The sequence below is a fragment of the Bolinopsis microptera genome, chromosome 1, assembly GCF_026151205.1.
Source record: "Bolinopsis microptera isolate Bmic1 chromosome 1, MBARI_Bmic_1.0, whole genome shotgun sequence".
NCBI lineage: Eukaryota > Metazoa > Ctenophora > Tentaculata > Lobata > Bolinopsidae > Bolinopsis > Bolinopsis microptera.
This window is the reverse complement of record NC_087072.1, coordinates 15,359,911-15,384,883: the sequence shown is the minus strand read 5'-3', so window position 1 is coordinate 15,384,883 and position 24,973 is coordinate 15,359,911. Positions and strand designations below refer to the sequence as shown.

Here is a 24,973-nt window from a genome sequence, read left to right as displayed (position 1 = left end):
CTCCTTGTTCTCCTCTGGTCCCTAGGGTCAGTTGACCCTAGTTGACTGCTAAGGTTTGATGCCTAGGCAGTCGGGACCTCCTATTGAGACTGTATATAATAATAAATCTACACCGTTAAATAATTAAAACAGTACTGAAACTAAACTATTCTATACTACACAATTTGAATTATAAATTGGAGTTAACTTCGAACTTAGTACACATGCACAGTGTTATGTGTACTCTGTACTTTTGACTATATTATTTCATAATTTACAATTCAGACACGATGCACGACTGATGATTATGGACTTTAAGAATGTTCAGATCAACCGAACTTTTTTATACATTGCCTTGTTCTTCTTTACTGGGTTTCTGATCGTTTATTTCGGAGGAAGCTTCTCGGAGGAAAGGTAGGATATTATTATATCTAAAATATCTACTGAATTATAAATTATACAAAAAATGAAGTGTAGGATTTTAGTATTGTGTCCATGTTATAATATGTTTGAAAATCGCTGTTTCCAGAGAGCATAGAGTATAGATTCAACAGGTCTGACCTTTTACAAGTCAACAATTCACAGGAAACATGATATTCATTTGCAGAATCCACTATTGATGAAGCTTCAGTAGGGAGTGAATGAATAAGATAAGCTTGTTTTAGATTTATCAAGATGCTCAATTTGTAGATGATAATGGCTTATTAGCAGAAGGCAAGTTATTCGATTTTAACTAATGCAATAAATAAGGTGGCTATCATGGGCACACCATTTGTATTAAATGTACACAAGTGTATGTGTTATACGATATGGTGTTGCTGAACATTTCACAGTACAACGATGGTTGCTTCTGTTCAGTAAAGGATTCTTCAATAATTCAGCCATCATATTTATAAAGGCACCCTTGTTATTCTATTGTATAGTATAAATAACAAGATAACACTAAGACCCATGATCAAAGATGTAGGTATGATCTTAGGAAACATTTTAATTCTTATAATTTTACCTCCTTTAGCTAAATCTCCCCGTTTTCAGGGCATTTGATACACCAGACATGCCAATAACTCCGAATCAAGGTCCTTTACACATAGATGTCAGTGGAAGCAAGGTAAGATCTAACCATGCTAACATTTAACAGCCTTTAACATATTGTTGAACTTATTACTTTCATCTATATTATAATTTAAACTTGACGAAATTTCCCCGGCAACGGGACATAGAAGAAAAAACACCGAAAATCGACCTCAAAATGACCCTCTGGTGAAATCAAACCCAGCTCGCAAATGGAGTTGAAACCTCGCCATTTTTAGCAGGGTTGTAGAAAAAGGATAGGAATAGGCTATAGCATTCTTAGAATTTTGATTTAGGCTTTAGATTTTTTATAATTAACGTCGGAAGTGAGGTAAAATAACCGTTAGAATAATGTCGTTATTTTAGCAAAGGTTTACTGCGCTGTTGCGTAGCAACGTTAAAATGCACGTGCGCGAGCAAAAACATCTTAACTACGCGCGTTGTTATGCTGTATGCTACGTCATAATTTCAAAACTAGCTCACATTTACGCTCACGCTATGACTTATATTCATAACTTTGGTTGTGATTGGTATTTTTTGATGCAGTAAAAAGTATCGTTTTGGGAATCCGAATACTAACAACGCTGTCGCCATTGTTAGATAAATTCCATTATGTCTACAGTATAACAGAGCTATATGATGAAGAGAAATTAAAACATAACTGATTTTTAAAATTTCCTCGAACAAAGCTTTGTCAAGAACACACGATCCTAAGGATATCTTGGTGCTGTCAAGTCGGGGCAATATTGCAAAGAATCCCGTGTTCAAGGATTGTCTTCATAACTAGCTATTACTTATTTTCATAGCAATAAATTTTCATATAATAATTTCATATAATGATAATAATTTTGAATTAACGTTTTGTCAACCTACGTAAATATCCATTTATTAACCTATTTGATTTAGGATCTAAAGTCATTTGATAGATTATGTCATTTTACCGGAGTTGAGACACAGTTAATAAACTGCGGAGTGACTAAAATGCTATACAGCAAAAACAGAAATCTCCAACCAAACACTCCACCTACTGATCCTAACCACCCTAACAACTCTCAAGCTATCTCTCTTCAACCCTCATTCCCTCACTCCTCTTGGTGCACAAAACCATTCTAACCTATGTATGTCCCCCTTACGGGTTCCACAAGCCCAACGGTACATAGTTAGACGAAAAACAGAGAAGCCTTGATTGCCAGATCAAGGACTGCATCAGTAGCAGCGAAATACGGATATACCTTCTCCCTTACAGTCAGCGAGCTGACAACTATCTGACTGTGTCTTTTAGGCCTTGCCACACCACCTTCGCTATTGCATCCGCTCGCCCGTATTCACTGACACATGCCACACCTGGGTTTAGTATGAAGATGTACGCATATTCACCCAAGATGCGGAGATGCCTCAGTTTAGCAAGTTGAGATACAACAGCAAACTCACAGGAGCCTGGATCAGAATCATCAGTTACCAACCTGACACCGTTTCGGGGCTTTAATCGCAATACGGTTTCCTGTCAGGCGCCCCAGCAGTCCACCCTTGAACCACCATCTGATCCGAGAGTCACTTGAGGAGACCCGTTAGAGCTCGCAATTGGCGACGAGATAACGTTTATGGTACCTCTAGATGTTATAGTGAACTCTCAAGCTCCAACCTTCCTGAACTCCCACTCCCTCTTTCTCGATAACAAGTAAATCCATCTGGAACAGTGGGCTGCCTCTTTCCCACTGTCCTGTACCAGCTTCTTCAGCTCTCTTCCCCTAAAACCAATCCTCCTCGCAGCTCTCTCCAAACTCTGCGCAACCACTCCCCTAGCTCCAACTTCGACTGCGGCATTATAACAGCACCAACCTTTCGCCTGAATCTCAGCCTGCAGACCACTGTATCGGTCGAGTTTGTACTCGTGCGATTCAGCGATCCGCTCTTCAGATGGTACTGTTAGCTCCCACCAAATAACTGTCTTTGCCGACCTTGAGAATATCACAAGGTCCGGCCTCAGCCGTGTTTCCACAATCTCACTGGGAAACTTAAGCTGCCCCTCAAGGTCTGACAGCACTATCCAATCCCGATACCCACTCAGGATCCCAAAACCACGACTCTCCTTCCGGTCGTCTGTACCTGCTTTTCTCCTCCCAGCAGGAACAAAATCAACGAACTGTCTTCCATTGCCGGCCTTGTTCTTATAAGTGTTCACTCGGCGATCACAATGGAAGACAACCTGTTCAGAGATCTGCTTCAGAACCTTGTCGTGCCGCCATCTATACCTTCCTTGACTAAGGGCCACCTTACACCCAGCCAAAATGTGCTGAATGGTGCCCATCCTCTCCTCACATAACTTGCACTTCCCATCCTCATCTTCACTCCACTTGGAAACCATAGAGGGGGTTAAGAGGGTGCCGTACACAGCACTTAGCATGAACCCAATAAGTGAGTCACCATACTTAAAAAGTGTATGCCAGCTCAAATCCGTCTTCATTACGAGCTCTCTCCACTCACCCCACCTGCTCTGCATCTCCAGAGAACCTACTTGCACCTCCCTCTCTCTTTCAATGTTCTCCTTCACTCTCAGCATAACCTCCCTCTCTCTTTCCCGCTCATCCATCCTCTCCCAAGGTTTTTTCCAGTCACCAAACCCGATGCCAACTCTTTTTTGAGGTTGCACCATCCCTCGCACCGATTCACAGACCAAATCTCTTCTGGCCTCTTCCAGTTCTGTCTCAGGCCTCCAAACTCTACCAGAACGAACTTGGGGCTGGACTGCTTTAATCAGGTCATCCTTAGATGTCTGATAAGATTGCAACAGTCGACATTTCTCTATCTTCCATGTATCTGTCAAGCTGCTCACCGGTAAGGCCACACTGGATGATTGACTGAACAGACAAAGACCACTCAGAGTGTGCCCCACCCCTAACCACTTTCTGAGGAAACTATTGGTATTCTGTTCCCATCTGGTAACTGTTGTGATCGGAATATCATAGATGGCAAGAGGCCACTTCAGTTTTGGAAGGACCATGTACTGATATCCCCAGCACTTCTGGAGTCCAGTAAGGGAACTTTCATCGAGTCTCCGAAGAAAAGTGTTAAGGTCGACCTTGGTTGAATCGATGACTGATTTGTCATTTCCTTCCACTCTTATCCATCTCCCAAGGAATTTTATCGGCTTCTCTGACACATTCGGAATCACCTCACCACCCAACTGCAAACACAACTCTTCTCTCTCCACCTCCTCCTCTCCTACCACTACCTCCTCAACCCACCTCACAGCCACTCCCTTCTTCAACACCAGTGCTCTGGACTTGGACGACTTTAACTTAAATCTGGACCAGTCCACGTACTTCTGAAACACATTGAGTAACGTTTGCATATCTTCTGCACGTGCGGTGGTCAGACAGCTATCGTCCATAAACAGCTTCAGAGTTGGTATTGGTGTGTCATCCTTGATGTACTCAATGCTTCTCGGAACCTTAGACTTTAGGTGTTCATGCCCAAGGTTCATGCACAAGACAAACAAGATGACTGATATCACACACCCCATGAAGATTCCTATCTCAAACTGCTGCCAGTCTGATGTCACCGTTCTTGAGGAGAACCTTCCAAATACCCCGGAGAAGTACCGTAGGATAATGTTGATAACCTTCTCAGGGACGTTGTAGAAACGGAGGGCCCTGGCAATCAGAACATGGGGTACCGCTCCGTAAGCGTTAGCCAGGTCAAGCCAAACTACACTCAGATTAATCCTGTATCTGGTCAAAACCTGGCACAACTTAGCGAGTTTAGAAGGTTTGAGATGTTATTTGTGCTCCCTAGGGTCTCTACTTCAAAAAAAATTTGGGTGGATAATTTTTTATGTTTGTTTAAACCCGTGACCACGCCCTTTTTAAAGCGTGGGAAAATTTTCCCAAAATTATTGAAATTTGCCTATAATATTTGATGGGGGTCTCTAAATGGCTTGATATGATGCCATCAGTATTACTAGAACATAATAAAATAAAATTTGGGTAAATAAAAGTGTAGTGGCACCCTGACCACGCCCATTTACACAATTTTTGGCGGAAAATTCGAAGTTGTTTACTCTAGCAGCAGGGAGGTGTTTAGTTTGTATTTAAACTGCTGAATCGAGTTAAATAGGTTATATAAGTAACTTAATTCAATTAATTGGGCATGTTGAGCCATTAGTTCAGCCTTGGGGAACCACGCCCATATTTCATATTGGGCGCGTATGTGAGAAATTTTTATCTCAGCTTCTGAAGGCCGTAGAAACTTAACTTTGGGCTTAAAATTACCGCAATATGTAAGTTTATATTGACACCATTAAGGTGCTGAAGCTCTCCAGGACTTACTTTTGGATAAAAATGAGAAAAACTGATATAATTTACTGAAGCGCATTAACAAAAAAAACTTCCCTAGCAGCTAGGTTAAGTCAAGTAGGCACATCAATGTATAAAGTTTTACTCGACACAGTGTCCTTCGTAAGGTCTAAAGGTCATTCTGGGCTAGAATAATTCGATTTTGGGTGCCCACTTTTATTAGTAGTCCAACCCTGTCCTAGCTGTGGTAAAATTTCTAAACTGCCCTCAGGCGTAAATATATGATTTTTCTATCCATCTCAGCTCCTGAATATTGTATGACATTCAAGATAACCACAACAGCAGAATAGCCATATTTATATACATTATGCAAGCTATGAAGCAGTATGGGGTGCATAGTTTTTGAGATATTTATTTTTAAAACATGATTTTTAAATGTATCTTGGGCTACCGCATTTATCTTGGGCTACCGAATTTATGTACCAGCACCATCAGCTCGTCTTAGAAATCACAAACAACCCGCCGGGCAGCTATCTCTAGTTAAGCTCATTTCAGTACCCGTTGACTATAATATACCCGTTGACTATAATATACATAAAACATTATCGATTTTTACAATCTTCACACTATTTTCAACCTACCCTGTATGCCCGCTTTTATGTCAGTACATTCTCATCTAGCAAAGTCCAGCTGAAGCTACTAACAGTTACCTCCAGCCCTATCCTATTATTACTTGTCCCTCCAATCCTAGCTCTTTCCACCGCGACCGACCTCAATCTCATTTAGGAAACTCCAGCACTAGCTAACTGCAGCTCTAGCTATCTTCTGCTATTATCCTTTCCCTCCAATATTAGCTCTTTCCACTGACCTCAATCTCATCAAGTAAATTCCGGTTTTAGCAACTAACCTTCAGTTATCTCTAGGCTCCAACTCTACCCTGTTGCTGCCCTCTTCAACTAATTGTAGCTTTTAGCCTGCTAGCTATCACCAGTATCCTACAAATCTAAATTTTATAGCAACCTTTTGGAGGTCTTTCACATTATATTAAGTAATCATTTTTGGAACATTTTAAAAGAGCTTTAATTGTAGGATGTTGATGCTATTACATGGATAGAGTAAATTGCAACAGTCGTTGCTGGAAAATGATAAAGTTACTTGAAGAACACAAATGGATGGAGCAGGAAGTTATTGGCAGAAGAACTGGAATAGTAGGCTTCCAGTGGCAGCTGGATAGAGCAGAGGGTAAGAAACTGACCGGTCAAAGGTTTTGGCCACCGGACCGGAAAAGACAGGATATTTTGGTTTGCCGCATTTTGCCGGACCGGAACCGGGTAATGTCGGCCAATCACTAAGATTCACACTCCCTGGCTCGTAGGACTAACCCCCTACAACTAGTATACCAGTGAAAGCAGGATTAATGAACGAATAGTGTGACATTGGGTTCTCAACCATGGAAATTTAGAAGTCCCTACATGCTGTTCTTTCTGGCTCCATGTGCTAGTTAGGGGTCTGAGGTATCCGAAAAATCATGTTTTGAGTACCCAAAGTGTTCTGGGTGCCAGGAATGAGGTTATTAAAGCGGCGAAAATGACCGATTTTGGACTATTTAATGAGCTTTTTTGCCCATTTTCATGAGATAAAGAATCAGGAAAGCTGCTCTAGATGATTGAAATGGTTGATACCAATGAGGATACACCCAACACACATGAATATTCGTGATATATGTGATTTTAATGAGAAAAATATGATCTCAGGGCCCGTTTTATACCAAAATTTGCAAAAACCACTCGCACTTGTCAAAGCTTCCTCATTTTAGACACATTTAATGATTATTATGGTATCTAACTTATGGTGGATCTGATAGGAGTATGTCTTAGCTTCATTTTAAGCCATCAATGAGGATGCTGGTGTGTATGAAAGTACTTTTATCCTCCCGTGGCCGTCCATTGATATAGTCTGGGCCATGCGCGCAAGTGGGTTAGGGTTACTGAAAAGGATATAAGCATCTCAGGCCATCCCAATACCGGAAGAGAACTGGGGGTCACAATGGTGAACAATTGTGAAAATGGTGAAATTTTACAATGGAAACAAAATCATTCACTTGAAAAAATTAGAATGGAGTTGAAGTCACTGGAAAGAGCTAGAATTGGAGGGAAAAGTAATATTAGGATAGGGCTGGAGGTAACTGTTAGTAGCTTCAGCGGCTGCACGACTTCCAGGCCCCCTATTATTATGGGTCAGATCATATGACGTATAATTAGTGATGTGACGCATAATTAGTGATTATGCTCTTTAATAATTCCTAAGGGATATGCAGGGAGCAGCCTCACCTCACTGTCCACAATGACTGACCCAAGGTAAGTCTTCTCGAAATAATCAACTATAGACATTAGCTTAGGCAAGTTTGTCTGTATATAGTACGTTATTTCAGAGAATACTTGCTCGACATCAGATCGGCTCACTCCTGTTGCATGCCTTTGGCACGTACGTCTGACATCCCTAGATACGAGACCCCCCCCCCCCCCCCCCCCCTTAGCTTTAGCAAGAGCTCCAGTCCCTTATGTGATATACGAGTCGAGCGGTCAAATCTTAAAGATCATCAGATCATGTTTACTTCTTAATGCACAGCTATAATACATACAGAGTTAACATGTGAACTCTACCCTGTATCTCGCCCATTTCTAGGTCAATTAAATTCTACCGATGGATCACATCACTAATTATACGTCACTGATTAGTGACATGATCTGATCTCCATGGGACCCCTAATAATGGGGGGACCTGGAAGTCGGCCTCCTGCTTCAGCTGGACTTTGCTAGATGAGGTTGTACTGACATAAAAGTGGGCATATATTATAGTCAACGGGTACTGAAATAAGCTTAACTAGAGATAGCTGCCCGGCGGGTTGTTTGTGATTTCTAAGATGAGCTGATGGTGCTGGTACATAAATGCGGTAGTGTTGAACCTTTGTTGTATTTTTAAGCGCAAGATATATTTAAAAATCATGTTTTAAAAATAAATATCTCAAAAACTATGCACTATAGACCCCATACTGCTTCATAGCTTGTATATAAATATCAATATGGCCATTCTGCTGTTGTGGTTATCTTGAAAGTCCTACAATATTCAGGAGCTGAGATGGATAGAAAAATCTTATATTTGCGCCTGAGGGCAATGTAGAAATTTTACTACCTAGGCCAGGGTTGGACTACTGATAAACGTGGGCACCCAAAATCAAATTATTCTAGCCCAGAATGACCTTAAGACCTTACGAATTTTACTCGACCGTGTCGAGTAAAACTTTATACATTGATTTGCCTACTTGACTTAACCTAGCTGCTAGGGAAGTTTTTTGTTTGTTAATGCGCTTCAGTAAATTATATCAGTTTTTCTCATTTTTATCCAAAAGTAAGTCCTGGAGAGCTTCAGCACCTTAATAGTGTCAATATAAACTTACATATTGCGGTAATTTTAAGCCCAAAGTTAAGTTTCTACGGCCTTCAGAAGCTGAGATAAAAATTTCTCACATACGCGCCTAATATGAAATATGGGCGTGGTTCCCCAAAGGCTAAACTAATGGCTCAACATGCCCAATTAATTGAATTAAGTTACTTATATAACCCATTTAACTCGATTCAGCAGTTTAAATACAAACTAAACACCTCCCTGCTGCTAGAGTGAACAACTTCGAATTTTCCGAATTTTCCGCCAAAAATTGTGTAAATGGGCGTGGTCAGGGTGCCACTACACTTTTATTTACCCAAATTTTATTTTATTATGTTCTAGTAATACTGATGGCATCATATCAAGCCATTTAGAGACCCCCATCAAATATTATAGGCAAATTTCAATAATTTTGGGAAAATTTTCCCACGCTTTAAAAAGGGCGTGGTCACGGGTTTAAACAAACATAAAAAATTATCCACCCAAATTTTTTTTGAAGTAGAGACCCTAGGGAGCACAAATAACATCTCAAACCTTCTAAACTCGCTAAGTTGTGCCAGGTTTTGACCAGATACTTTATTAGATCCTTCTTCTTGACCTTTGCCTCCTTCAGTACCTCCCACATGGCACCAAAATGCTCCGTGCACCCACGGACGCCTGGCACACCACCCTTCTGTATAGAGAGGTCTACATATCCATTCGAGACAACAAAGCTGGTCAACCTCTTCGCCAGGATCGCCAAATAGATCTTCCCTTGAATGTTACCCAGGGAAATAGGCCGTCCTGAACTTGGTGAAAAGTCACCATCCGCCTTTGGGATGTAGACACCCTCGAAATACCTACAATTGTCAGGATATTCTTCTAACTTATATCCAGTTCTTAGCAGGTCCCAGAGATTCTTGGCAATACCAGGACATCTCTTGTACACTGTGTACGGGATCCCGTTATTACCCGGGGCACTCTTGCTCCTTGCCTTCTTTACAACCTCCTCAAACTCCTTCTTGGATACCGTTGTGAGGTCAAAGGCAACAGAGGGTTCAGGAGCACACTCAGGCAGACCCTCAAGTATACCAAGGGGCTGCTGCCGGGCTGGATCTCCGTACGTTCTGGCCAAGTGATCATCTAGCTCCTCCTTTGAACACTTAAGCTCACCCACTGGACTTGGATTTAGCACTCCCTTGACTGTCTTGAAAGGGTCGCGTCCAAAATCCCCTCTAACTCTCCTTATCTCTCTCTGCTTCTGTCTCCTTTTCTCAGAATCCCGTGTTCAAGGATTGTCTTCATAACTAGCTATTACTTATTTTCATAGCAATAAATTTTCATATAATAATTTCATATAATGATAATAATTTTGAATTAACGTTTTGTCAACCTACGTAAATATCCATTTATTAACCTATTTGATTTAGGATCTAAAGTCATTTGATAGATTATGTCATTTTACCAATTTCATTCAGCACAAATTTCCTTTTTTATTTATCACAATTCTTTCATACGTAAAAACTTCAATTTGAACAGATCTATCAAATGAGACGATGAGGGACCTGACATTTACCGAAATGATTCAAATGTGTAATTCATATATTTTCAGTGAAGCAGGGTTCGGGAACTAAAGCATATTTGTTGGATTGTTTGACCATTGACTAGCGATGACCGATAAATTCGAACGATAAATTCGCTCCCTTATAGTGTCCTTTAATAAAATTTTCGACTACAGCGGATTTCAACGCGCGGTGTTATGCTGTATGCTACGTCAGAATTTCACAACTAGCTCACATTTACCCTCATGACGCTATATACCTATATATATTTATAACTTTGGTTGTGATTGAAATTTTTTGATGCGGTAAAAAGTATTGTTTTGGGGCTATATGATGAAGAGAAATTAAAACATAACTGATGCTTAAAATTTCCTCGAACAAAGCTTTCGACTAGCGGCGGGTTTCTAGTACTGGATAAATCAATTTGAGATGAGAAGCTCCAATCTCGCAATTGACTGACATTGGATACAATCGATCAAAATAAAACTGAGTTGTAGATTCAATTTTAAAATTTTGCATCACAAATTGAATTGTTTATAATTTAGATAAAGTTATTTTGTAAAACAACGATCCCTCCATTGATCAATAACCCAGAAAAAAGTTAAATGACTTGGTGCAGACATACTAAAACAATCTTTCAAACAGGTTGCTTACTATGACTACTCTCCAGCTTCTTCGCATCTAACTGTGCTACTGCTTCATGGAATGAGGTGTGACATCTGATCTATGAGTAGGAATGAATAAAGTTGTTTCAGGAATTACAAGACATTTTTTGCAGCAAACTGTACTGTATCAGTTTGAAAATTACAAGATAATTAAGTTCTTATATATACAACTAGAAAGCCTGTGGTAACAGGGATGAAACTAGTGATCAGTAATGTTCTTTGAATGTTCATCTTAACCGAACATACAGCCGATTTAAATGTAAAACACTTTAAACACAACGTAATTACCACTAAACTGATAAAAATGCCTTTCCAACAATCTATGCATGTGTACGTGTGCATTACAACACCGTTGCTATGCAACCTTTTGGTTTTGACCTAACTTCTTATTTCTCATCTGATTTGCACGTGGGCGGTCGTACAGACAGACAGGCAAAGAGAATCTTTCGAATTATAATTACGATGGTGTTCAGTGAGCCAACTTAACCACTTTTCTTGAATACTGTTTCAAGTCAATTTGTTTTCTTTTATGGCAGGCAATAACCATAAGTGAAACGAATTCATTTGCCCCAGATTCAGCAAAGAAAACTGGAAAACTTTGGGAACGCTAGACACTCTACTTCAAAATGGTAATTTGATAAAGAAATAGAAATTTAAACTACGAGAATTTACTTAGATATTATGTAGTATACGGACACGTTCATTTGAGTTTGAGGATATTGGTAAATATAAGTGACCCTATTAAAAGGCACAGTGTAGTTGAATTTGTCACACTATGAAATTACACAAATCCTTGATGGTTAGGGTAATCGTCTCATTCTCTATGCTAACTTTGTCACTCAACGATATCTTAATCAGGTGATAAGATATCGCTTAAATACGGCAGGCACGGAAATGGTTACATTGTCACACTATAAACATGTGACGGAGTAAATATAGACCCCTTGCTGCCGTTTTTGACCAAATTTTTGAGTGTCCAGTTGATTAGATGGGTACATATGACCATTACCTACATATTTGACGACTTTTTTCGTTAGATGGTGCACTCAGGTTTACTCTGTCACACATTTAAGAAAACATGTGAAGAATGTTTAGGGCACAATGATAAGCAATGCTGAGTAGTGTAGGTATATTTGATGGCCCGGAAGTGCTAGGAATTGTTATTATATCATATAGTCGTAAGGAATTAAAACACAGAAGGCACAAACAAGTTTACTTTGTCACATAATCTTGATGATATCTGAACATGTGTGAAATTGAACAAATAATGATATACCAGCTTAAACCCCTTATATTATGTACTATGGATCAAACAACACTGCTAGTACCACGCACCAGTCACATAAATCATTATCGGGTGGTAATATGTTAACGGTGTCACAATTAAACTACCGCAACATGGTCAAAAATAGGGTAATTTCGTCACAAAAAAATTATTATAACTCTGTTAGCTCCTTGCTGGCAAAATAACTAGTTCATTGATGATAAAGTTACATAGTATTCTAATAGAGGTATAGCTCTTCAAAATAGGGGCAAGACATGTTTACTTTGTCACATCAGTTATTATAAGAGTTAGGTAATCGTCATCAGAGTAACAGATCTTTTTCTTAGTTTGGATCGATTAATATAGGCAATAAAGCATCCTATGCCAATTTTAACACACTATCTTGATATTGTTGGGGCAGGGAAAGTTAATTTTGTCACATTTTCAGCGTCTTTGACAAATTAATCTAAAATTGTTAAACTTGAGCTCTGATGTTCTGGACAATATTCTACCAATCGTTTCTGAAAGAATGTTGAATTCTAATAGAGTTATAGATCTTCAAAATTGAGGCAAGACATGTTTACTTTGTCACATCAGTTATTATTAGAGTTAGGTAATCGTCATCAGATTAACAGATCTTTTTCGTAGTTTGGATTGATTTATATAGGTTATAAAGCAGCCTATGCTAATTTTTACACACTATCTTGAAATTGTTGGGGCAGGAAAAGTTAATTTTGTCACATTTTTAGTGACTTTGACAAATTTAACCTAAAATTGTTAAACTTGAGCTGTGTTCTGGACAATATTCTACCAATTTTTTTCTGAAAGAATGTTGAATTCTAATCAGAGTCATAGAATATATATAGATCTTCAAAATAGGGGCAAGACATGTTTACTTTGTCACATCAGTCATTATAAGAGTTATTATAAGAGACTATTTTATTCTATAATCATTGTTTTTTACCTATTTACGATTTCGTATCATTTTTTGTGACAATGTAAACATCAACTGATCTTAACTTGCATCAACTACATTGTCATCATGTAAAGTTTTCCCGCCTTTTAAACCAAAATCAGATATAAATAATTCGCCCAAAATTTAAAATTCCATATATTGTGACAGAATTAACCTCATTTCTCAATAACCAAGTGCCTGTATTAGCTAACTATTCGAAACAACGTATTTTAGGACTATGATTGGTAGATCAACCATCAAATAATGAGTTAAAAGGTTTTTGAGGACACCTCACAGTAGAATAGAGGTATGGTATTCTGAGTGTGACAAAGTTACCCAAATATTGCCTTGTAACCGTTCGATCCGTGCCCTTTAACCAATGTTGTATCATAATCGTTAGATTGACCTAATCTACTATATTTCAGACTAAGAAATGATAATTAGACAACTGCAGTTAACTAAGTCACACAAAATGTGACATTTGAACCATTATAGTGCCTAACAACAACAGATTTTCTTTCTGAGCAGTGCATATGGGAGTATGGATTACGTGGCTAATGTTCAGAACTTCTGAACGTGCTAGGTTAATAGATGTCAAAATTAAGCCACTATCGTCGAAAACGCTATTATTTTTGTTTACCAATATCCTCAAACTCAAATGAACGTGTCCATACACTATACATTGTTACATATAAAAAACGCTTTACTTGACTTTCATCGAGAGATACACTTGTTTTTGTGGCAACTTCTTCCCAACTTAACGAGGAAAAATTTACCAACAATCATTAAAATTATTTACGACAAATATAACGTCCACTCTTATTTTAGAACCTTTATCTGATATCCATACTGTATTGTTCAGTATCTCTCTACTTTTGAACAATTTCAGGTTATAGAGCTATTGCTGTAGACCTGCCAGGATATGGTGACTCAGAACCAATGTTGGGCTTATCACACGAACAGTTTATCAGACAGTTTATTGCTAAAGTTGATTCAGGTAGGTTTACATTCTCACTATGTCTATTACTACAATGTAATTAAACAATAAACAATCATATTTATTATGAATTAAACATTCATATTCATAATTATGAAGGTGTCTTAGTTAACAGATAAATCGGGGTTATTTTGATTTATAAAAGGAGTAGAAAGTCCGCCGTCACAAGTAGTAAGCTAATAGTATTATTTGAGTTAATTTGATCCCATCAAAAAAACATCACCCCAACCAAAGATACAGCTGATTATAATACAAAACACTCCTAACACAAACGTGATAAGCAAAATACTAATCACAATTTATCTCAAATATAATAGTTACTATAAAAACAAATGGGCAGAGATTGGTATTACCTTTACAACTTGTATTCCGCTTTTTGGTGAGAGAGCTGGGAGGTTGATGAAAATCAAGGATTTTCAATATTTACATTTTTCATTCCCATCTGCTCATTTTGTCGTCAACATTTGATCATATTGGCATGGGCATCGTGTGGGTTACTCCCCCCCCCCCAGATATGGGTGTCACATGAAATATGATCATAGAAAACCGCAGCCAGGGCAAAATTCATTGATCCACATAAATATCAATATTTAGTGGCCTCATTCAACGTAAATCATAAATTCATAATCTTTCCTTTATAAATATTTATAATATAAATATTTGATATGAATATCAAATATGATCGTAATGGTAATAAATAAATAATAATAAGTAAAGAAATAATAATAAATATAAATAATGATAATAAATATAAATAATGATAATAAATATAAATAATGATAATAAATATAAATAATAATAAATATAATAAATAAATAATAATAATAAAATTTGGTAGCTTAAACACAAACTCTAAGCCCAGTGGATAAACCACAAAACTTATGCTCTATTGTGTGAAACAAAGATACTAGATCAAGATAACTATCAAGGAGTGTATGCATAGGACATAAAAAGTTTTGGAACGAAGATGACATGCTTGTGAAGCGAGCTAACAGTCTAATTGCTAATAAGTTCAAAAAGATCATGACATTAGGTTGCATCCTAAACAGTTTAAGCAAATAACATAAAGTTATTATATTGTCGATTAATCGCTCATGCCATAACTTTTCTTAAACAGGTGAGTTTTCAATAATGTTTTGAACAGATCAACATTGGAACAAGTCTTAATTTCAATTGGTAGTTGGTTCCAGATTTTCGGAGCAACAGTCTGAAACGCTCTTGGGTGTGATCTTGTAGATCCGACGGGTAGGTGTAAGGAGGAAGTTCTTCTGCTACTCGAACTAACAAATGTTACTAGATCACACAGATATGCAGGAGCAACACCATTGACTGCTTTGAAAATCAGTAAGCATAACTTAAACTCAATCCTCTCCTTCACCTTGAGCCAATGAAGGGATTTGAGCTTCTCCTCGACTGAGTCTCTCTTCTTTAATCCAAAAACCAGACGGCATGCTCGGTTCTGAATGTTCTGCAGCTGCGTAATTGAGGCTTGACTACAACCATAGTAAAGTGCATTGCAGTAGTCAAGCGATGAGATTACAATTGCTTGAGTCAGTGTTCCCATCTGTTTGGTTGTGAGGAATGTTTTCATCTTAGCAAGGTCTCTTAGTTTCAGAAAACACGATGTTTTAAGTTGCTTGATTTGCTCACCAAAGTTTAGTTGAGAGTCGAGACGAAATCCGAGGTTCTTTGCAACAGGTGACAGCCTGACACACGTCTCAGAGTTAACAAACACGCCCCCTATAGACAGCTGCTGGAGAACAAGCGGTGTCCCAAAGACAAGAATCTCGGTTTTTCCTGCATTGAGCTGTAGATAATGTTTTTTCATCCAGTCATTAATTTCTTGGAAACATTTGGGAACATCGTTGATAAGGACGGTGGGCTCCTCGTTTGGCTTGAAACTTTTATACAGCTGATGATCGTCGGCGTAACCCTGGATGGAGAAGTTCAAATCATGTGCTGCTGAGTACAAAGAGCGAATGTAGATGTTGAACAGGACCGGACCCAGCACAGAGCCCTGTGGGACTCCAAACTTAATCACTATCTCATAAGATTCCTCATTTCCAACTTTAATCGTTTGACATCTACCTGTGAGGAAGCTGCTGAACCATTTCCAAGCTGTCCCTGTTATTCCCAACTCATTTCTGAGGATGTTCAGTAGGTAGTTTGCAGTGGTCAACTGTATCAAAAGCTGCGCTGAGATCTAGGAGAAGAACAACAGTTGCCTTGCTTTCTGTAGATGCAATGAGTAGATCGTTAACAACTCTCACAAGCAGAGTCTCGGTGCTGTGTTTTGATTTGTATCCAGACTGCTGTGGGATGTTCAGGTTGTTGTTTTCTAGATGTTCATTTAGACGCCTGAGCACTACTCTTTCTATCAACTTGCCCACAAAACTAAGGTTAGATATTGGTCTGTAATTCTTGAGATTATCACTATCTAATCCCTGGCCCTTGATCAGGGGTGTGATATGAGCTAGTTTAGCGCCATCAATACTGCCAGAAGATAATGAAGCATTTACTATGTCAACTAAGACGGGTAGTAGAACCTCAAGGTTTTCTTTAAAGATGTTTGCAGGTAGAGGGTCAATTGAAGAAGACTTGATCTCAGATGCCTTGATTATCTCCTCTAGTTCTTCTAGAGTAGTTGGAGAGAACTCAGCTAGTTTTTCTCCGCAGTAAGAGGGCGTTTGATCGTCAGACTCCACATGATCAAAGTTATTTCGTATTGCCTTTATTTTCTCCTGAAAATATACGTTAAAGTTTTCGACTGTGTCCTTGAGAGACTCCGACGAAGGCAACACAATGCTTTTATCCCGATCAAGAAAGGTGTCCACAAATCTAAAAAGACTCTTAGAAGAATAGGAATGCTTTATGAATTCGACTTTGAAAAACTCATGTTTCTTCCTGTCTGAGAGTTCTGTGCACTGCTCTCTGACTGATTCATAGTGTTTCTTGTCAGTTAAAGATCCGGAGATTTTCCACTTTGTCTCGGCTTTTCTTCTTTGGCTTCTAAGTGCTTTATATTCACCATCGAACCAAGGGGCAGACTTACGTTCTTTGATTTCCTTTGTGAGGAGAGGAGCATGGTTATTCAGCACAGTTAGGCACTTAGAGTTGTATAGGCTGATGCGGCTTTCAAATGACGGCATTTCAGCTTGTGATAGACCCTCAGGATCCATTACAGTAACCAATTCCTCAGCAAGATTATCCGCAAAACAATTTTTGTCAATTTCTTTGACATTTCTGAATGTGATAACTTTTTTCTTGTTGAGATTGCTTGCAACTGTTTTTGTGAGGCTAAAAGTAACCGGGAAATGGTCACAGTTTGGGAACATTTCCGAGGTGTGCGAGTCTACTGTGACACTCTTTGGATTGACTATCTGATGGGAGGAGATTACAACATCCAGAATATGTCCTTTGTTGTGAGTTGGATCTCTCACGTATTGATGCAGTCCATAGCTGGCCAATACTTCAGTCAGTTTGGCCGTGTTTCTTGATTTATGATCATCCAAATGAATATTAAGATCACCACAGATTAAAAACTTCTTGTATTTCATGAATATGTTCCCAATAAACTCATCCAAATCTTCAAAAAATACATCAGTCAATGACCCTGGTCGGTAAACACAAGCACAGAGGACAGTATCACCCGATGAGTCTCGAAATTTGCCTAAAACTGCTTCAAACGTATCTCCACACTTATCAAACACAGGAGTAAGGTTCAAATCACTTGAATTGTAAATAATTCCAACTCCTCCGCCTCTGCATTTAGCGGAGTCTTTCCTGATGTAGTGAATCAAGTTATAGCAGTAACATCATTCTTCATGCTGGTGAGCCAAGTCTCAGTGACAAAAAGGACAGAGATTCCTTGGTCGATTATAGATTCCATGATTGGTTGAATCTTATTATTGAGAGATCTCACATTCCAGCAACAGCCAAGAATCTCCGCCGGAGAGGATTTCAGACCACTGCTTACAAGTTTTTTGAACTGTAGTAATTGATAGTTTTGCGGAGATGCTGCTGTTCAGCAACATAAGCTGGACATGTCCTATCAAATGCTGTGTGTGTGTTTCTTTCATCCCGATACTTGCCCTTAGAGCAGTTAATGCAGCATGAAATATGACTATTAGTTTTCTTTTCTGGACAATCTTCTGACGTATGATTCTTGGAACAATAACCACAAATAGCTTTTTCTGATTCACACTCCGACCTGTAGTGTCCAAAACCTTGGCAGTTGTTGCATCGTTTTACATGAAATTGATCATAAACTTTGCAACTAAACGAACTGATGTATAGCCGATCTCCCTGTTGTTCTATGATTTTCCTGATATTGTTACTAACTCGTATAGTAGCTTGATGCTTGCTGCTGTTTTTGATCTGAGGTTTAACTTTTAGTACAGAAAATGTTTCACCCTGGGATTTTAATGCCTTAATGTTGGGGTGAGCTTGAAGGAGCAGGTCTTCTAGATCTTCTTCAGAATAATTATCAGCAAGGTTAGCAACAGAGATTGTGGGCAAACGTTCTGGTGGCTGGTGCGTTATCATTTCTGGAAGTTGCTGGGATACTTTCTTGACAAGATTTTCCCTGTCAGCTGTTGTCGGACACACAACCACAATGTCTCCTTTCTTGTTGACATACCGTTTGTCAGCATGAATGGCGTTGTCTTTGATGATTTTGTCAACTTCTTCTTGGCGATCTTTTGCTTGATTTTCTGGTGTTTTGCTGGACATGATTAATACAGAGCGATATGAAGGGGCAACTGGTGCTGGAGATGGAGGAGAAGAAATTTCAGTTTTGTCCGGAGATGTTTTCATATTCACAACTTTCATAAGTAAACCCTTCATGTCCTCCATAGATTGGGTCAGATTATCTACTCGCCTGTCAATCAGGTCGACTTTACTTTCGGCACTGACTGCGGAGTTCTGTTCAGAGTGTGTCTTGCAGACATTACACACAAACGTGAAAGTCCCAAATCTGGAACTGTTAACACCCTTGGTTGCGTTTCTGTCGGAGTATGCTTTGAAGAAAGTGCGAGGACAGATTACAGCATTATTGATCCTATCTTTATCAGCATCTCGACAAACAGCATGAAATGACGATTTACACAAAAAGCAGGTAAGAGCAGTGTCATTAGCTTGAACATCATTACAGGTGTTACAAGTGCCGTCTTTGATGTAGGCAAACTGGTATTGAAGAGTGTTACCTTGTCGCTGTTGAGTACTTTCAGAGGATGTGGATGAGTTCAGGATAGGTGTGAAACGTTGCGGGGATAACATATCTTCGCTAACATTCCTGTCATTCTTTGGCGTATCATCCTGTAACGAGATTGAGGACCTGTTACCCTCATCATCAAAACCACCTTCTCCGATCATTGCGCACTTCTTTTACAAAGTGAAACAGTGCAGATCAGCAGAGTCAGTAGAGAATCAAAATTGAGTTCGGGGTCCTCAATAAATGTAATAGATTTGTAGTGTTGTAATTAGTTTATATAATATTATATATAAATAATAATATTATATATAAATAATATTATATATATAAATATTATATATATAAATATTATATATATATAAATATTATATATATAAATTATATATAATATTATATACAGGGTGGCCCAAAAGTAACTGCCCACACACGCAACCCTTTAATACTTTAATAACTCACGTAATTCTTCTTAGAATTGCACAGAAATTTCAGATTATAGATGGGTCAAACTTAGATTTCCTGAAAGTTTCGTCAAATTTAACTAATTACAGTGGGTGTGTCACGCCACTCCCTCTTTTTCACTATTGTCGCCATAAAGTGAGAGCTTTTAGCTAGGAACTTCAAATTTTCTAGACACATTTGGCTTGATAATTAAAGTGCTATCCCAAAATTTCAAGTTGGTTGTTCACAATTTAACCGAGTGATGACCCTTTTATGATCTTGCAAATACGTGATCCAGCACTTAATCAGTGATATCTTCACTCAATCAATTAAATCAATGGTTCACGTACTGTAGTGCGACACGTACTCTAGTGCGACATGTACCCTAGTGCAAAACCTCCAAGATCGACACTGTCGCAGTAGAGTACGCTACCTGGATCGTAGTGCGACACGTACCCTAGTGCGACAGAGAATTTTCAAGGCTGACACTGTCGCACTACAGTGCGCTACCTGGACTGTAGTGCGACACGAACTAAAGTGCGACAACACTTTTCGCCACTGTTCGTTCTGATGTAGTCAGGAGTTAGGACAAGGTCAGCCAAAGAGCGGGGAACAACAGAATGCCTCATGGCCTTCCTGTCGTCGTCGTCCGCGTCCGAGCTGTGCGTGCCATCTTAGCTAGGGATTCCTGCTGGCAGTTGAGTTTTGACATGGCTTCGAAGGAGACGGGTCCAACAGCGTCAGCAATTAGGTGTTTCGTAGTCACAGTAGTTTCGTCTGGTCACAGTAGTGTCGTTCATCAGACTGAGACGTCCGGAGCAGTAGCGGTATCCGTCGTGGATAACGTTTCTTGAACCAGTGCAGTAGTGCGTCCAGGAATGAAGGTGATTGAAGAAGACATGTTGATGTTGTTCGATGCTTTGGTAGAATCATCGTGACCTTATATATGGCCCAAGCATATGAACTTGTTATCCCAATCGGAGATATACCTTCATACGATGCGTGTGATAGGAATGAGGATCATATGCTGCTTACGAGTTACCCGGTGGATCACACACAGCATACGTGGCTGACCCGAAGGAATTGTGATCAGTGGATCACTTCGAAACACGTGATGTGAACCGACGTCCGACGAATCGTATTCGCAAGATCACTTCGAAATAAGTGACGTGAACCGACCCGACGAATCACTTAATGGTCCATAAGAAGGATAGGATGTGACCTGAACTTGGAAATAAGTCAGGATATTTTGTCGCAGTAGAGTACGCTACCTGGATCGTAGTGCGACACGTACCCTAGTGCGACAGAGGGTGTTTTTGTCGGACTTCGCACTAGAGTACGTTTCGCACTAGAGTACGTGTCGCACTACAGTACGATTACCTAAATCAATGCCCTGATGGGTTGGAGATTGCTTATAAGACAGCAATTGAAGCGCTATAACGCAAATTTCTTCGGTTTTAACTTTTTAAGGAACGACACTATCAGTATTCACTCAAACTCTCAAAGTCTCAAAGTGATCAGATCGTCATCCACCAACATGCTCGTTATAGCCTAATGAGTCTTATTGTTGCTTGCTAGCGAATAGCTCCCGATAAGATTACTGATTGGGTGACGAAATCACTGATTAAGTGCCAAGATCACGTATCTGCAATATTTTGAAAGGGTCATAACTCGGTTAAATTGTGAACAACCAACTTGAAGTTTTGGGAAAGCACTTCAATTATCAAACCAAACATGTCTAGAAACTTTGAAGTTTCTAACTGAAAGCGTTCTCACTTTATGGCGACAATAGCGAAAAAGAGGGATCGGCGTGCCACACCCACTGTAATTAATGCTTACAAAATATTCCCTTCTCGATGGAGAAAATGCCAAAGATGGCGATATCACCCTTTGAAGTATTTTGTATAGTTCATCCTTTTGTGAGACTCACTTTTTAACACCCTTTGTTGACTGGAAGCACTGCTGTTTCTCCTTCTTCATTTGACCACATACCCTTATTTTTAGTGCTTATAAGTTAGTGGATATTTTCGTTTGGCTTAAAATTTGATAATAAATTTATGATCATCAGAATTTCCAGAGCGAGTTGCAAAACATTGTTTGAGTTGGTAAATTAATGTCTGGTACTGTAAATCAGTAAAGTTGTTAGCATCTAGTCAAATTCTCAACTTTATACGATGGTAACTGTGAAATTTGAACAAAATATTAATCTGTACACAGAATAATTTAACCTCGACAGTTTAACACTTATTAAAACTGCAGCTAAGTTGACCAAGGAGAAGATGTTTGTTTTTGTTGTGATGATTCCTATCATGTCCGGCCAATCAATAGAACCCCGCAGAGATTTCAACTCGTCATCGGACTCAGCTACAAACTTAGATTCCTGTTACACTTTTTGTACTGCTGTCGAATCTTGTAAAATTGAGTTTGATGAAGCTATCGCCAATTTCTCTGCTCCAAAGATGGATGCTTGCAAGTTGTACTGTTGGTACCACAAAAGCTGCCACTCATTTACGTTCAATGTTCAATCATCCGCTTGCAGCCTTTACGACGCTTATCCATTGTATTATGATTGGTCATCGCATGGAAATAACTCCGCTTCCCTTGTGATCGGAGATATTGATTGCTTCAAAAATTTGGAGAGAAGTCCTTTGGTGCCGTGTAGATCAATTGAAAACACCATTAAATCGAGTAATGAATCAGGGGGCGTTATAATTAAGAACGCAGACAATATGCAGTGTTTAGGATTCAAGAAGTCGTCGGAGCTGTCCTGGATAGATTGCACATTGGCTATCCCGTGGCTATTTGAGAAAATAGCCGATGAAATCAGAAATGAGATTAAAATCTTTAAAGCAGATAATCTGAGCATGTGCTTGAGCGTAAGCATAGATGTCTTTTTCAGCAGACCATCGGCTTATGTTGCTCCTTGTAAAAATGATACTCAAAACCAGATCTTTGAAATAACCAGTGGAACGAAATTCACATTATCAAGCACGAAAGATCCTAAAGGTAACGGAAACGACTGTTTTTTCTCAATAACGAATGACGAAAGGTTCGTCTTCATTATCCCTTCAGATGTTCCCCTTAACGCTCTAAGAGTTCTGCTTCCGTTGGAGCACGGTGCCTTGTGTCAGAGAAACAAGTTCAAGGATCCTCACCGACAGGTTGCAGGTAAATTACCTTTCTACTTACCAGGCAGCAACATCTCAGTCAGATGTAATCCAGGATATGGCTTCAAGAAGTTCAACTTCCAATCTACTTTGAATATCACATGTCAAAACGAAAAGACACGTGGTCTAAAGTGTGCAAAGCACAAGCCAAAAGAGAAGAAGTCTCCATTGATCAGGATATTAGTTTGTGGTAATGTCGTACAATCCATTCTCATAATTTTCTTGGTTGTTTTAGTTATGACCTCGTGGATAAAGATACGTGCATTGAAGGCTAAACACAGCACTGAATGAATGGGGCGACCCTAGCAAGCAAGTGGAAGGAGTGCCGATCTCCTTTTCCATTGCAGTACAGCCAAGGTCCTTTCGGTACTGATTTGACAGATTGACGGCTGCCCTTCAGCCCTCAGGGCCAGTTGACAGGTCCGATGGATTAGCCAACTGAGCTACTATATGAAAATAATATAATTATATGAGATGTGGCCGCGGAATGAAAATCCTGCTGTTAATAAAAGCTATATTCTAGAAAAATTAAAATCCTATTACTTCAATCTGGAACTGCTAACCTCACTTAAAACTTTTTAAAAAATTTAAAAAACAAAAAATAAAATAAAAACAAGAGCATCCCTCGATGTAAAACGTTTGAGACGGCTCCGTTTTAATTTTACTATGGAGTTTGTTTAAATTGCTGTATTATCGAGCTTGCAAATTCAATAAAAATCATTAAAATTTCGCTTAATCGCATTTTTTATTTCTGTCATTTTGTCCCGTCCAAAAAGTACTGATAAATGATAATGTAGCTAAAATTAATCTCATTAATCCACAATTATAAAACGAATATAATCAATTAATTAAATTATGAAAATTAACCTCTCATTAGCACCAAATCTTCAGAGTCTACGGTAATAGTATCCCCATCAATGAGCGGAGAGTTTGCAATACCAGTGGTTTTCTCAGAACCAGCCATACTGGCAGGGTGGGTACCAGTTGCTCCTGTCTCCATTACATCACACAAACTGAGCGAGTACCAGGCATTACAGCTACCTGTTCTGGCGGTCTATGGTGAGAATGATAACCAGTTCAGAAAACAGGTGAGTTACACAAAATTGGGTAATCATTTATGGTTATTAGTTATTGAAGTATTAAGTGCCACATGCCTAGCAGGACATATTTACCTACTTACTTGCACAGTGTAGGTCTGTAGAAGCATTAGTATCGGGCGTTGCCTGCTACAGGCTATCCCGAAACTAGAAGCTTGATTTAATAATAATAATAGTTATTGCGTTTATGTTTTCAAAATGAGAATCCTTTATTCATATTAGGTACGGTAAGATAAACCTTTAGAATTCAAACTTAAAATTTCTGAATTTTCTATAAGTCAAAATAATCTATAATCCATGGAACCGTATTACATGCTGCCCATAAGTAGTACAGTAAACTTTCGGTCGACTGGTAGAGCCAGTAGTATCATGGAACTATGTAGGTGTTGAGGCATTTACCCTAAAATGTTATATTTTTCATTGAGGGATGGGGGTAAAGTAGATGAAACTCTGAAATTGATATCTAGGAGGTATATACTTTCGATATTTTTATGGCCAGGTTTCATTTGATGGTATCCATTTCACGACTTCTAATTTCAACTGAACAACCCAAGGTTGAAGAGTACCTAGGAGCTATCCCACAAGTTACCCTGAAAATGATACCAGAAGGATCTCACCCCTGCTACCTTGATAATCCTGACTTGTGGCATGAGAATCTTATCAAATTTCTTAGTGGTATCAAATGAGTTCTCATCGAGAGTTAAAGTTTAGTGCGATGTTAGTGCGATGTTACTATGTTAGTTTGATGTTAGTGCGATGTTTTACTTACTTTTTTATTTCCAGTTACACAAATTTCGGGGCTGGAGTGAGATGGATAAATTATCTAATCACTTATTAGTATTTCAATG

The 24,973-nt window shown here is 38.9% G+C and overlaps 2 protein-coding genes across 2 annotated transcripts in view; one reads left to right on the top strand and one right to left on the bottom strand.

The window, feature by feature from the left end:
* Positions 1 to 19,689, bottom strand: part of LOC134825959 (acyl-CoA-binding protein-like) — an 89,707-nt gene extending 70,018 nt beyond the window's left edge. The window contains exon 1 of the mRNA XM_063838169.1: positions 19,661 to 19,689. The gene's annotated coding sequence lies outside the window, so the exon portion shown is untranslated. The remainder of the gene's footprint in view (positions 1 to 19,660) is intronic.
* Positions 247 to 24,846, top strand: LOC134825958 (putative protein-lysine deacylase ABHD14B). The gene is made up of 7 exons (XM_063838168.1): positions 247 to 393; positions 1,015 to 1,087; positions 10,976 to 11,040; positions 11,569 to 11,624; positions 14,104 to 14,211; positions 23,920 to 24,116; positions 24,680 to 24,846. The coding sequence occupies exons 1-7, from the start codon at positions 281 to 283 to the stop codon at positions 24,809 to 24,811; spliced, it is 744 nt and encodes a 247-aa protein (XP_063694238.1). The 5' UTR covers positions 247 to 280; the 3' UTR covers positions 24,812 to 24,846.
* Positions 24,847 to 24,973: the final 127 nt, after the last annotated feature.